This window comes from Panicum virgatum, chromosome 1K, assembly GCF_016808335.1.
Source record: "Panicum virgatum strain AP13 chromosome 1K, P.virgatum_v5, whole genome shotgun sequence".
Classification (NCBI taxonomy): Eukaryota; Viridiplantae; Streptophyta; class Magnoliopsida; order Poales; family Poaceae; genus Panicum; species Panicum virgatum.
Genome location: NC_053136.1, coordinates 13,307,848 through 13,321,865, shown reverse-complemented (window position 1 = coordinate 13,321,865; position 14,018 = coordinate 13,307,848). Strand labels below are relative to the sequence as shown.

General features: G+C 43.6%; 2 protein-coding genes across 3 annotated transcripts; one reads left to right on the top strand and one right to left on the bottom strand.

Annotated features, from left to right (window-relative positions):
• The first annotated feature begins 261 nt into the window (after positions 1-261).
• On the top strand, positions 262-4,414 carry LOC120695752 (polyadenylate-binding protein-interacting protein 9-like). 2 transcript variants are annotated; one of them, XM_039978980.1, is made up of 10 exons: positions 262-933; positions 1,580-1,690; positions 1,771-1,815; positions 2,099-2,171; positions 2,254-2,366; positions 2,483-2,542; positions 3,160-3,207; positions 3,296-3,364; positions 3,854-3,915; positions 4,028-4,414. In XM_039978980.1, exons 1-10 carry the CDS (start codon positions 481-483, stop codon positions 4,083-4,085), a joined length of 1,092 nt encoding a protein of 363 aa, XP_039834914.1. In that variant the 5' UTR covers positions 262-480; the 3' UTR covers positions 4,086-4,414. The 2 variants fall into 2 exon arrangements, with proteins under 2 accessions (XP_039834914.1, XP_039834922.1); XM_039978988.1 differs by having other exon boundaries at positions 263-921.
• Positions 4,415-6,976: 2,562 nt separating this feature from the next.
• LOC120695745 (phosphoenolpyruvate carboxylase 1-like) lies at positions 6,977-13,612 on the bottom strand. The gene is made up of 10 exons (XM_039978968.1): positions 13,237-13,612; positions 12,742-13,133; positions 12,519-12,603; positions 10,821-11,043; positions 10,418-10,521; positions 10,240-10,327; positions 9,630-9,784; positions 8,548-9,546; positions 7,651-8,037; positions 6,977-7,488 (listed from the first exon to the last, which is right to left on the bottom strand). Exons 1-10 carry the CDS (start codon positions 13,402-13,404, stop codon positions 7,195-7,197), a joined length of 2,895 nt encoding a protein of 964 aa, XP_039834902.1. The 5' UTR covers positions 13,405-13,612; the 3' UTR covers positions 6,977-7,194.
• Positions 13,613-14,018: the final 406 nt, after the last annotated feature.

Here is a 14,018-nt window from a genome sequence, read left to right as displayed (position 1 = left end):
GCTCACTGAGTCCTCCTGGTTTTCTTCTCTCATTTCTTTTTATTTTATCGCATATATATATAGTATATATATGGATATATAATAATTGTGATTATCCGGATAGGAAAAAAAGACAAAAGATCTCAGTGCGCCTCTATCCGTTTTTCTCGTGCTGGTTTTGAAAACTTCATACGCGAAAAAAAAAAGAGAAATGTTTAGAAAAATTATAAAAGAAAAGAGGAAAAAATGGTATTTTGCATTGTATTTATAAGCAACACTGGCGAAAGCGATGCCTAGTTCCATTTGGACCTCCGCCTCCTTCCTCCCCTCCTCTTCACTCTCTCCCTTGCATCACCAACAAGAAGGCTAACGCACACCAACCCAAGAACAAGGAGGGGAAGAGAAGGAAAGGGAAAAAAAAAGGAATTTTGATCGCCCAGAGTGTGGTAGTAGAATAGCAATTTGATCTCTCCTCGTTCGAGGTCAGTGCGCGAGGCAATAATGGTGGCCGTGGAGGCTGCGGCGGCGGCGGCGGCGGCGGCGGCGGTGGAGGGCTCGATCCGGGCGGAGGCCAAGGTGGCGCCGGAGCCGGAGGCCGAGGTGGAGGTGAAGGGCGATGCCCCGGCCGCGGGGGAGGCCGAGGAGGAGGAGGAGAAGGAGTACAAGAGCGACATGAGGAAGCTGGAGGAGCTCATGTCCAAGCTCAACCCCTGCGCGCAGGAGTTCGTGCCGTCGTCGCGCCGCGCCGCGGCGCCGGCGGCGAAGCCGGCGGGGGGAGGCGTGCTCTCCGCCGACGCGCCGGTGTTCGTCTCCGCCGCCGAGTACTACGGCGCTGCCGGAGGGCACCTGCAGGTGGCCGGCGGCGGCGCTGCCGGCGGCGGGAGCCGGGACTCCAGCAGCGACGGATCCAGCAACGGCAGCGGCCACCCTCTGAATCGCCGGGTCGGTGTCTCGGTGAGCTGTGAATTTTGTCTTCTTTACGGTTGTACGCGTCTTGATTTGACAGGTTTGGTCTTTGTTTGACTTTTCACTGCTGTGATCGCCGGATGATTTGCTGATTTGTGTATTGCGATCGTCTCAACTGATGGGTTTTAGGCGACCGCGATCACTTTCATAGTCGCGAGATTTTGTTTTGTGCCTTTTTCCTTGTTTTATCTTTGGGAAATGAAGTCTTGACCAGTGAGAGGGGTTTATAATTTTCTTCTGTTATTGTTCTCCTCTGAATCATTTGCATCTGCAGAATCATCTTAGATTGTGATATGAACAACATTTTACCCTAGAGATGACAATTGATCTCTCCTTTTGTTTTTTGCGAGGAGATGACAATTTGATCTTGTTAGTTTGTTAAGAAATTATTGATCAGTTCTAACCGAACATTGTTGAATGATCCGTGTTAGTGGTACTGCAATTGCCAAGAATTTGATACGAGAATCGATGTGATGGTGATAGGCTACTGTGCTTGATGTCAACAATTCATTTTTGTGGACCTCCATCAGGCTTTTAGAATTTCAGAATATAATGTTGTGCTAGCAGCAATTGTGTGTCTATTTATTGGTTCTGGTGGTACGATAGCAAACTGACATTGCCTTTCTGATATCAGAGAAGGAGTAGCTTCAACCAGGGGAGGCGGAGGATGGGGGGCCGACCCCGACGGGCTGATAGGGAGGATAGTGTGCGGCGAACCGTCTACGTCTCTGACATTGATCAGCATGTGAGCACACTAAAGATAATGGCCTTTGGAATTGCTGTTTGTTTGTCGATGTTGTTTCATTTCTTCTTGTTTCTCTGTAGGTGACTGAGCAGAAGCTTGCTGAAGTGTTTTCTAATTGTGGGCAAGTAAGTTCTATGATTATTTTGTGGAAAACATGGCTGTAGATCCCCCCCCCCCTCTCCATCATGTGATAGCTAATGACAACATCTGGTCTGGGCTACCTTTGTCACCTTGCAATCCCTTGAGAAACAACCCCCCCCCCCCCCCTCCATCATGTGATAGCTAATGACAACATCTGGTCTGGGCTACCTTTGTCACCTTGCAATCCCTTGAGAAACAAAATAGATAATTCAGCTGCTTTACCTCGTCGTGATGATTTTTAAAACTATCTCTTTTTTATACCTGTAGGTGGTAGATTGCCGTATCTGTGGTGACCCACATTCTGTCCTGCGTTTTGCGTTCATCGAGTTTGCTGATGATGGTAGAGTTCTCGACACATTATCTTTTCATTTGCAGTATTGGTATGTTAAAACAACGATGTTGAAGCTTTCTTTTGTCTGCAGCTGGTGCAAGAGCAGCACTAACACTTGGGGGAACCATGCTTGGTTATTACCCTGTTAGAGTTTTACCTTCTAAAACAGCAATTCTACCTGTGAACCCTAAATTTCTTCCTCGAGTAAGTAGGCGATAATGATGATACATGCTTTCTTTAGATCACAACATATTCCCCAGTTTTTCTTTGTCATGCCTAAAATTTCTGCTAATATTAGTTGTATGGCACATTGTATACAGACTGAAGACGAGAAAGAAATGGTCTCAAGGACTGTATATTGTACTAACATAGATAAGAAGGTATGGAAGCCTATAGTCCCGACTGTGCATGACTGCATGTGGTTCCAAACTTGTGTTCTTAATTACAAATAAGATGCTTTAACAGTGCTTCTGTGATATCCTAAAACTCAATTGCGCATCTTCTAGCAGTAGTTTTAGATTGTAGTGGGTGGTTCCAAATCAAGATCTTATCTGCTTTAAATTATTTGCACTTCAATTTCTGGAAGCAAAAAAAAATACTTCTCACTGTACCGTTACAATGTAGTCTGGGATTTTATTTTTGGGAGGCGTTCTAGTTTATCTGAATTAATGAACATTTTAAAGGAGATTTGATCAGTGCCAAGAACACAATCACTTCCCCAAGATATGTATGATGCCCTTTTTCTTTCTTGGTTGGACACAAAGAAAAACATTGTTATTGTCTTTTTGAAGTCTCTTCTCATGTTTGCTACTGCACTGTCTAAATCTAGTGCTACTCTTCCAGTGTGAATGGTGAATGCTGAACTTGTGGTTTCTATCTTTGTGGTGATTGGTGAATGCTGAAATGTCACAGTACATGCGTTGGTAAAGGAAACAACAGTTTGAAAGATTAAGGTTTACAGCTTAGTTGTTAATGTTGTATGCACTTGTTTGTATAGGTTACCGAGGAGGATGTAAAGATTTTCTTTCAGGGTACATGTGGGAAGGTATGACATAAGACTCTTGGTACTGAATGCCTTTTGTAGCCTGTTTATATTGCTTATGAAATGATTGACATATTAGCATTTTATTTAGGTTTCACGCCTGAGGCTCCTTGGTGACTATGTACACTCCACGTGCATTGCTTTTGTTGAGTTTGCTCAGGTAAGTGATTTTCCACTGTTATATTTTCAGATGTTAATTAAATTTATACTGCCACTCAAAAGACACAGTCTAGAAGTGAGAGCTATGTGAATTCATTTTGTTTGTAATGTGTGATACTGAACATTTTTCATAAGTACTACCAATTGAAAAGGCAACCTCAGAGAAAAGAAGATTCTTATGAACATATTTAAGCATACTGAAGCTGAACGGTTGCTATTGGTGTTACTTTAAAGAACCTTATTATTAGTGTTCTGTCCTAGTAGGTTCGGAACTTTCAACAATTCCACAAGTTACAATGCACACCAATAATAGTTAAATCAGGATGTTACTGGAACTTAAGTGAAGAAATATATTTGTTTCTAAGTTACTGTCCTCAAAGTGTTTGGGTAATGACATGATTAAAGGTTTCCTGTCTATGGTGCTATATCTTTCTTAAATTGGTATAAGCCGTTCATAGTCATGATTTACTTTTTTGCATGTTCAATGCAGGCAGAAAGTGCAATTATGGCCCTGAACTTCAGTGGCATGGTCCTTGGCTCCCTTCCTATTAGGTAAACACTAGGACAAGAACCTATGTTCGTTAATTCCGACAAGAGCAAATTCTTAGTTCAAGGGCATCATGAATCATCAGCTTTTTCATATTGCTATCCTGTAACTGTGCAGGGTGAGCCCCTCCAAGACACCAGTCCGTCCGCGGTCTCCTCGCGTGATGTCCAACTGAGCCTGTCCCGCTCCAAGCCGCCATCGCCCTTGAGGCTGCCACCAGTGGCAGATCATCCCCAGGCAGAGCTTCCTCTAGTTGTGATCATGCTAGAGCCGTCGCATCGCGAATCAGTAACCCGTGGTGTTTTCCTAGTACCTAGTCGTCATAGGAAAGTCAACTTGCTGCTAATGTTCTCTCGGAGGCCCATGCATCTCTTGTTGTCGGAGGCACCGTTTTCCTTTAGTTTCTGTTCGTTGCCGTTATGTTAATTATGGATGAATTCTTATATAACAGCCTTTTCAGGCCCCAGAAGAACAATGTCTAGCATCGTCTCTACTTTTGTGGCCGGTTGTTGATTCTCGTTGTTCTGTTTAGTTCACTCTGCGTTTCACAATCTAGGTTGGTTTGTATCAATGTTAAGTTTAGCGGATAGTTTCCATAGGCTAAGAGAAGGCTACACCGGATATAGCTCTCTCAAAATTGAGTAATTAAGTTTAGAATTTTTATATTCAGAACATCAAATCAAATAGATACAGATCACAAAGTTCATTACATTATGCACTGAAGTACGTCTAGAGCTTAATTCCCTTATCACATCACTAATAAAGTACTAAATTTTGTAAACGATTGAGGTCGTCTAGAGCTTAATTCCCTTATCACATCACTAATAAAGTACTAAATTTTGTAAACGATTGAGGTCAATATTGTTGAAAATAGCAATACATATTTGTGAGAAACTTCTAGAATATTAGAGAGTACGCATGAACCAGGTTGACATGCTTGTTGGTAAAATGTGGAATACTCTAAAAACTGATATTTGTATGGTTAGATAAGTATGAGAAAAATAATTAGATATTTTGTAAAAAATATGTAGAAGATGGACACATGATAAAATCATATGAGCCATGAAGTCTTATAAATAGAGGTGCTTTCCTCTTTTCTTGTCTCACTATGGCATAAGATGGTAGAAGACAATAAGGTTGTCATGTAAAGCAGCAGTGTTATGGTAGGGTGACCACATAAAAATTATAAAATTTTTGTGTTGTACTAAGTTATGGCAAATAAAGATTTGAGTCTTTAAATAGAGTTTGTCTCTCGTGTCTAGGTGAAGATCTTCTTGTATAGTGTGAGTATAGGATTCGCGGAAGAAGTGATATCACACTACTTTGATACCACTTCTTGGAAGTCGGTATCAAGTTAGAGGTATCAATTTCTCAATAAATACTAAATTAATAATAAATAAAAATCAATTAGATATAGCTAGATAATTTAACGGCTATAGCGGGATATAGTGGGCTATTAGCCTTCTCTCGCAAAGACCATTGCTATTTTGAAGATTGGTTTGTATGTAACCTATGCTCGGCTGAGCATATGAGCTGAACTCCATGCGGAGATCCAGACAAAGTGTTACAGCATGCAGATTGTGAAATGCAAGAAATCCATTGCATTGCATTTTCACCCCCGAAAAGGGTGACTGGCAGGGTCGACTGCTGGGCCAGCGCCAATTAGCCTACTACTCCGAGAGTTAGTCCGTACCTAAATATAAGGACTTGTAACGTTTAATTTTTCTCAAAATATAACCTCTCCGGCTACTTCAACAACTTTAGTTAAAGGCATGAAAAATTTTGTATTCAGAAACGTAGAGGGTGGCTTAGTTGTTGTCGTGCTGCGGTTTCGTTTGATCCGCTTCTCGGAGAATGTAAGCACATATTAGAACATTTTCTAACAAGATGGATGGTAAATTTGGGGCAGTGATAAAATGTTTCTCTTTCACGAGGAAGTGATAAAAATAGAGAAATTTATCCACAGTACACCGTGAAAAAGTAGTTTTGTACAGCACACATCGCCAAACTCGATTTAGTATCCAGCACACCATGATAGAGTGCTTTTGGTCTGTTGCACACCACACTGAATAAACTAAACATTTTACAGCTCAATGGAGGATGAAAAGACAACTTTACCGCCGGCTAGTAAATATCACCATCTTATAAACTGAGGGGACAACAATGCTCCACAGTAATTTGTGTCACCAGTTCAATTTTAATACTATAACCAGGGCAAGCTCGAAATTAAGTCAACAACTCTCACTCTCAATATGCCCAGCTCCTCTTTCTCAATAAGGTTAAAAAGAGTTTTTTTATTCTCAATAACATGTAGTTTAACAACGATGGTAGTACCATCAACTAAGAAAATAGTGGCAAAGCATAACTTGCAATTAGATAATTCTTGGTGCATAGTATGTATGGATACACTTCCCATTCAGCTAAACCTAGAGTGGAATATCCTCTTGCTATTTTCAAACAGGGAGTTACCGCCCCTCCGCGCTTGAGCCGCTTGGCGCTTGCTTTGCTGCGGTAGCGCAACCTTTGCAGGCGTTTGCTTGGGCGGGCCACGGATCAACGGGGAGGCAATCTTCCTCGTCACATTGTTGATGAAGAGCTCGAGGCGGCAGTTGGCGGAGGCATCGTTGTCCACAATCTGGTGGCCATCCACTGGTGGTGTGCCGGGAGGAACAACATCTAGCGTGGGCTCAGCCCACCAAAGCTAGGTGGGCAGTTCTCATCATGCCTCTAGGATGCATCGGCCTGTGTGTGCTCCTGTTGAGATGACACTGAAGACAGAGTCAACAACCGGCAGAGTGGGGTTCTCTCGCGAGGATGGTCCAGCCCACGGTTGTAGACCCTCTTACGGCGCTCGCTTGATGGGCATTGTCTGTAACAAACACTCGTGGGTGCATTGAAGCCTCACGGGCGGGCGCGTTGAAGCCTCACGTCATGCATCGTCTGATTTAGCAGGTGGATATGTGAGATTTTTTGGGTACCTTTTACTTGTAGTCATGGCTTAGTTTTTTCAGCAGGGACAGATAGCAGGTGGCCGTAGGAAAATTTGCATCCGCTTTAGTGGACGGATTAACGCAAATCATTGTTCCATAATTTATTACGCAATCAAGCTTCAACAGCCAATAAGCTCACCTTGACATTTACATCAAGCAAAACCGAAAGGCTCTGACATAAAAGTTCCTCAGAAGAGTAACGCACTAGCGCCGGTTGACTACCTGCCTGCAGGCATTACACATATTGTCCACCATCTCATATGAGATGGGTTATTTGTACACCGAGTATCTGGCCTAGCCAGTGTTCTGCATCCCAGCGGCGATGCCCTTCATGGTCAGGATCAGCGTGTCCTCCAGGCCCGGCGCGTACTCGCTCTCGGGGTTCAGCTGCACCAGCTGCGCCGGCTGGCTCTCGTCGACGAACTCCTTGGACAGGGCAGGCTGGGGGCTCACCTGGAAGGCCGGGTCACGAATCCGCTTCAGGGTGTAGGCCTGGCAGACGTTCAGGGTGGTGATGTACGACTCACGCAGCCGCAGACGTTGCTTCAGGTAAGGATCGCCTTCGAGGACATCCTTGTGACCGGCAACCTGCGGAGAATGGCAATCGTTGGAATCATATTATCCAATAGGACTTCCAAATTTTACAAGTCACAAAAAATGAGCAATTTACCTGCCTATATTGGGCTATATAAATTTTGAAATCGCTGAAATGCGAGCAAAAACAAAATAGCCTATATTAGCGCACTTTACCTGAAGGAGTAGCCATTTTGTCTCTTCATAGTTCTTCCTCAGCTGCTCTCCAAAGGATTGCAGATCTTCAGCCACTAGCAGTTTGTCATAAACAGCTGCGATTCCTGGGTCTCCCTTGGCGAAAACCATCTCAAGCAAGTCGAGGGTGACTCTGAAGAATGGCCACTCATTGTACATTTCTTTCAGAGTATGGATGTTCCTGATGTCCTTCTGCATGATATGCTTGAACGCTGTGCCAAACCCAAGCCAAACAGGGAGATGGAACCTTGTCTGTGTCCAAGCAAAGATCCATGGAATTGCACGAAGCGACTCTATTCCCCCACTAGGCTTCCTCTTCGATGGACGGCTACCGATATTCATCCTACCATATTCAGTCTCAGGTGTAGCCTGGAAAAACATTCAGATGAGAGTTTAGTGTCAAACTTATACACATCGTATCACAAGTTCACGTATTTATCACCAACTTCTATAATCAGCTTAACAGAAGACACTGAATCACTGTGCAGTGAGACATACATAGGGAAAGCTTCCTTTCAGATAGCACTTCTCAATAGGACAAATGAGTACAACCTGGCTCATTTAGTGTAACACGAATTTGCAATAATTAACAATGACATTCCACTTAGAAACGAAAGCATTTGTCCTAAACTTTGTCAAATTGGTACCTATATACCATTAGAAAGTGTTCTAGGGTGTTTCAGTTAAAAAAAGATTTGCAGAAAACATCAGAGATTATTTGAAATTTTTGAAGAAAGAAATCGTAAATTGGCCAAAAGAAACCTTATTCTAAGTGCATCTTTAGCCTAAGGGCTTGTGTAGCAGCTTTGAAACAATGTCTAAACATCATGCTTGTGCAAGTGCATAGTGTAATACTTGTAAGAATACAGGTGAACCTACCGATCTGAAGTATTCAACAAAGCGTGGTTCTTGGAAGACAATTGATCGATATTCTTTGGTTGCCACGACAGCCATTTCGTCCATCAGAGCACGCCATTCAGGCTTGGGGGAAATTGGAGGATGCATACCATGTTCAAGGGTAGCTGCGGTGTAGCGTTGCAAAGTTCTAAAGCACAAGTGCTCCTCTCCAAAGGAGTGCTCAATAACCTCGCCTTGTACTGTTACACGGAGCGATCCATGTATCGTGTCTGGTGGCTGAGATAAAATGGCCAGATGAGTGGGGCCACCTCCTCTGCCAACTGTTCCACCCCTTCCATGAAACATGGTCAACTTCACTCCATAATGCTTTGCCACCTTGATGAGCTCCTCTTGTGCTTTATACATTTGCCACGCTGCAGAGAAACGTCCAGCGTCTTTGCCAGAGTCTGAGTACCCAATCATCACCTCCTGCTTGCCATTAATCCTATTCATGTACCAGTCAATTGAAAAGAGTCGTGCTACAGCTGCTGGAGCTGCTTCAAGATCTGCAAGTTTCTCGAAGAGTGGAACAACTCTCAGTGGCTGTTTCACATGGCACTCACGCTGTAAAAGTTCGACAGCAAGCACATCAGATGGGGCAGTTGCCATCGAGATGATATATGCGCCAAAACAATCTGCTGGGAGCTCTGCAAGGACATGAAATGTGCCTAAAACATCAGCAGTCTCTTCAGTTAGAGGAAGATCAGAACCAAACAATGGACGTTTGCCCCTCAGTTCAGACAACAGCCAATCCTGGCGTTTCTCCTCAGACCATTCAGCGTAGGATCCAATTCCAAGATGTGTAGTTATTGAATTAAGGACATCAGTGTGCCGATCAGATTCCTGCCTGATGTCAAGTTTCACAAGAGCAAGCCCGAAAGTGGATACTTGACGCAAGAAATCAAGGAGACTTCCGTCAGCTATAGGTTTGTCACCACAAGCACATAATGATCTATAACAGAGCTCAAGAGGTTCCAGAAACTGCAATATAAAAGTTGTAATTAGATTACTATAAGTGTGATGGTAACAATCACAAATATGAATATCACAGAAAAAGAGCTAACCTGTTCAACATTAGTAAAAGTTGCGTCCTCTGGAATCTCAGAAATTCCTGTTGTCAATAGATGACGAGAACGCTCACGTGTATAGTACAATTTATCCCTGACATCACCAAGTATGACACGATATGGTTCGTTTGGAGGAACTTGCTTCCAGAATTCTGCAACAACAATGTTCAATTAGTAATACCATCTAAGAAAATGTAGTAAGAGAACATTCTTGAAAAGGTTATATTTGTTCACACTACATGACAGTATATAGTCTTGCGTCCAAGTTTCCTAACTAGAGCTCTTTGGTATTGGGCCAACGGCTCTTAAAACAACAGTTATTTATTTCTAATTTTGGGTGCTTTTATACATAATCCTATTATGCACAGTAATGGTAACAATCACAAATTTAAAGATCATTAGCTTCACAGTAATGGCATCCTCTAACAGTTAATGTCCGTGTAGTTTGCAGATCAGGACTCACATTTAAGTGAATAACTTCATGTGTCAAAAGCAAAGCAAAGCAAGCAAAATAATCTGATGGTTTTTTAGAAAATAATAACCTAATAAACTGATATATGCGAATTAATCCAAATTCCTTTGTTACCACAAATTACAGTTCTGTTACCTATATAATGCTTCGCAGCTCTTTTTGACGAGCGATGTAATTCATCTGCACGGATCCGAAGTTCATCACTGCAGCGCCACATAGAGAGCTAGAATAGAATATTATACCGTTAGCACCAGGGAACAGACTCTGTTGAAGCTCCTTGCATATAAGGGAAGTTTATTTTATATTGCAATACCTCAAACATTAGATCTTCTATCTGAGAGAAGTACAAGTTAGCAGCCATCATTCTCGCCAACAAGCATACATCCCGTGTAACCTCTGGTGTAACTCTTGGATTTCCTAGAAAACAATACACAAATTGGAAGTTTTTAAAAATAATCTACACTGTCAGCAAAAGTAAGTAGTCAATTGCTAGAAGAATTGATGTCTCAATGACAGGAAGGCCCTATCAATAGTTTTCTGTTACACATGCAACTGATGTCACAATGATAGGACTTAGGAAGGCACTGTCAACACTTTTCATGTACAGATGCAACTAATGAAAATATTTAGAACTATTCAAAACTTTTTTGTACAAAAACTCTTCAACAATGTATTAATTTTTTTTCAGCCAATAAAATGTGAAAACAAGAAATTACCATCACGGTCACCACCCATCCAGGATGAGAACTGAATGAGGGGAGCGTTGTAAGGGAGACGCTCATTGATCCCAATATTTTTCAAAGCAGTGTCAATACGGCGCAAGAATTTGGGTACGCCCTTCCATATAGTTTCATGGAAGTAACTCATTCCAGCACGCATTTCATCTTGAGGAGTGGGAGGGGTCCTGCGGATTTCATCAGTTCTGAAAGCAGCTTGAATCTGTGAAGGGCATTAAACGGCAAATCAGCAAAAGCATTTTCATATAGATATTATGCTAGGTGCATATATAATATGGTAACAAGTTAGCCATTGCAATTTATTCTTTGTCGATCATAACACCCCCCCCCCCCCAACACCCCCCACCCCCCACTCACACAGAGAGAGAGAGAAAAGGTGCTCTTACTTTGAATTTATCAACAAAGGTGGTGCCGTATACTACCGAAATGGGCAATTCCAGAACACAGATGTGACTAATGACAAATACACATGTGATTAAATTGTTAGCTTGAAGAACACAATGAGTTATAGCTTCCCCCAGATCTGACTGATGACTAATATGCAATTAAAAAAATATGAAGTCTAAAAACCTTTTGGACTAATAAGCACTGACAGTTATAACCTTTCAAAGAATTTTTATTCAGCTTTTCCATATATAATAAAGTCAACAGATCAGATAACCAAATTGCAGTGTCGTATACCGAAAAAAAGATAGTTATATAGAATCAACTGCAGCATCGTAACTATGTCCACCTGTACATATCTGGCATACACCTTGCCATGTGCAAGCATAGAAGGGTCAATAAAACGCTTTTTAGGAAAATATATGTTGATACAATCAAAGTCGAATTTTGTTGGAAACATCTGATGGATCTTAGGATAGAGCAATGGTAAACTCACAACTAAGAGCGAATTTATTTCAGAAAAAAAAACTAAGAGCAAAAAATAATGCACTCAACAAATTCAAATTGAACACAAGTTTGATGGATACTTCTGACAAGAATAATGTGTGTTCTGGAACTGTTAGGGGTTTGCCAAAGTTTGACAGTTACTTCAGATAATATTAATATGGAGATAAAAGTCTGCATGACAAACAAATCACCATAATTCCACACAAAAATCTTTGTAGTGGCACAGCACACCCAGAGAACCTTCCAACTTTTGCAAATACTGAGACTTCTGTCGGTGGTATTATTAAACAATCTTGATTGGGCATATCTTCTTGGTTTTTGTCAAGCGATGCTTTCTTGCATTCTCCTTACCTTGTTCAAGGTATTACATGTCCAATAAACTACTATTAAAATAGTGGGGTGTAGAGGTGTAGACAATAGAGATAGCGTTCTAACCAAATGATTTGGCAGGCACCACTCACATAAAGAGACAAAAAAGAAAATGCAACATGGCTTTCAGGAGTGGTGCCAAATTATAATGACAGTAATATGGAGATGCCTATGCTCTGGCATAGGAATAATTTCAGGATCCGATCGTCAAACCCAGAACCCCTGCGGCCCTGCCCCGACATCATCAGGAAAAAATAAATCCTAGACATGACGGATCATCAGATAAACAACGAGCACACATTTTTCAATTAAAAAGTTAAAGAATCAAAAGGTGTGGTGGACGCTTGATCAACACTGGAACCTTAAGAGTGACTTTCTATTATACCCATCTCAAGTGGTGAGGTCGAGATGTTTTACCTCCCTCTGAAGAGCCTCATCAAGCTCCTGCTTGTCATCAGCAGTGATGTCCTTGGCATACAGCTGTCTCAGGCAATTCCGGATCCTGAACAACAGAAACAAATTAACACTAGAGAGAACTGCATTCTCCTTCGACACGCATGAGGCAAGCAAGGCACCTCAACGGAAGTTCGAGAAAAAGGTGCCTCAATCAAAGCAACGGTAACCCAACGATCGTCCGCACCTGCCGTGCTTCTGGAGCAGGGACCTCCTGACGGACTGCGTGGGGTGCGCCGTGAAGACGAGGTCGACGGTCTGGTTCTTGAGCGCGTCGAAGACCTCCTCGCGCGACTTGCCGAGCTGCGAGACAAGGCGCTTGAGCGTCTCCTCGATGTCGGATTCGGTGGGCGCCGAGGCCTCGTCGGCGAAGTCCCCACGCTTGAGCTTGATCCGGCGGCGGTGCGCGATCTGCACCTCCTCGGCGAGGTTGGCGAGGTTGAGCATGTGCGAGAAGGAGCTGGCGACGACGATGGAGTCCCCCGGGGGCAGGCTGGTGAGCTTTCTCCCGAGCTCGCCGAGCCGCGCCTCGTCGCGGTCGTTCTCGTACTCCGCCGAGAGCTCGTAGCACTCCTGGACCTGCGCACGCGGAGAGGCACCAGCGGCGTCAGCACGGCGTCGCCGGAGCGCGCGGATCTGGGGCGGCGGCGGCCGAGAGAGGATGGGATCGATCGGGGCGTACGAATTCGCGGAGGTGCGGGCCGTGCAGGTCCTGGAGGATGTCGAGGAAGCGGTCGACGAGGAGGGCGTCGTACTCGACGAGCTTGTCGTCCTCGGACACCTTGCCTGGCGCCAGCAGCCGCAGCTGCGCGTCGATCGACTGGTGCCGCTCCATCGCCTTCCCCGCCATCGCGGTCACAGCGGAATCCGACTGAATCAAATTCCCGCTGGACGGCGCAGAGTGTCCCCCCGCCCGCGGCGGGTGCGGGAGTGGGGTACGGCGGCGGGTTGGAGGGAGTGCGGCTTCGAGGGGAGGAGGCGGCGCCGGGGGATGGGCGCGGCGGAGATGGTTGGGGAGGTCGAAGTGTTCGTGTGCTATTTGTACGGGAGGATGGTGGTGACCTGGTGGTGGGCCCGTTTGGAGAGGTTTATGGCCCGTGTTTGGTTGGCACCCGAATTTTTTTTTTAAAATGAATGTATACATATACATGGAGTACTAAACGAAATTTATTTACAAAATCTTTTTATGATGAGTATAATTTTTTGAAACGAATCTAATGAGCCAAGTTTCATCATAACTGGCTACAGTGATGCTACAGTAACCGCGTCTAATCATTCTTTTACCGTACGGTCAAAGACCTCATCAGCTACAGTACCATAATTGTGGAGGTAGTTTCGTAATTAGATTTTATTTAATATCACTAATTGGTGGTCAAAGCATCAAAAAGTTTTCGTGAAAAATTTTTCAGGAGCCATCCAAACACGGCCTATGCTTTTTCGAGTCCCGTACTCTCATGGGTTGGC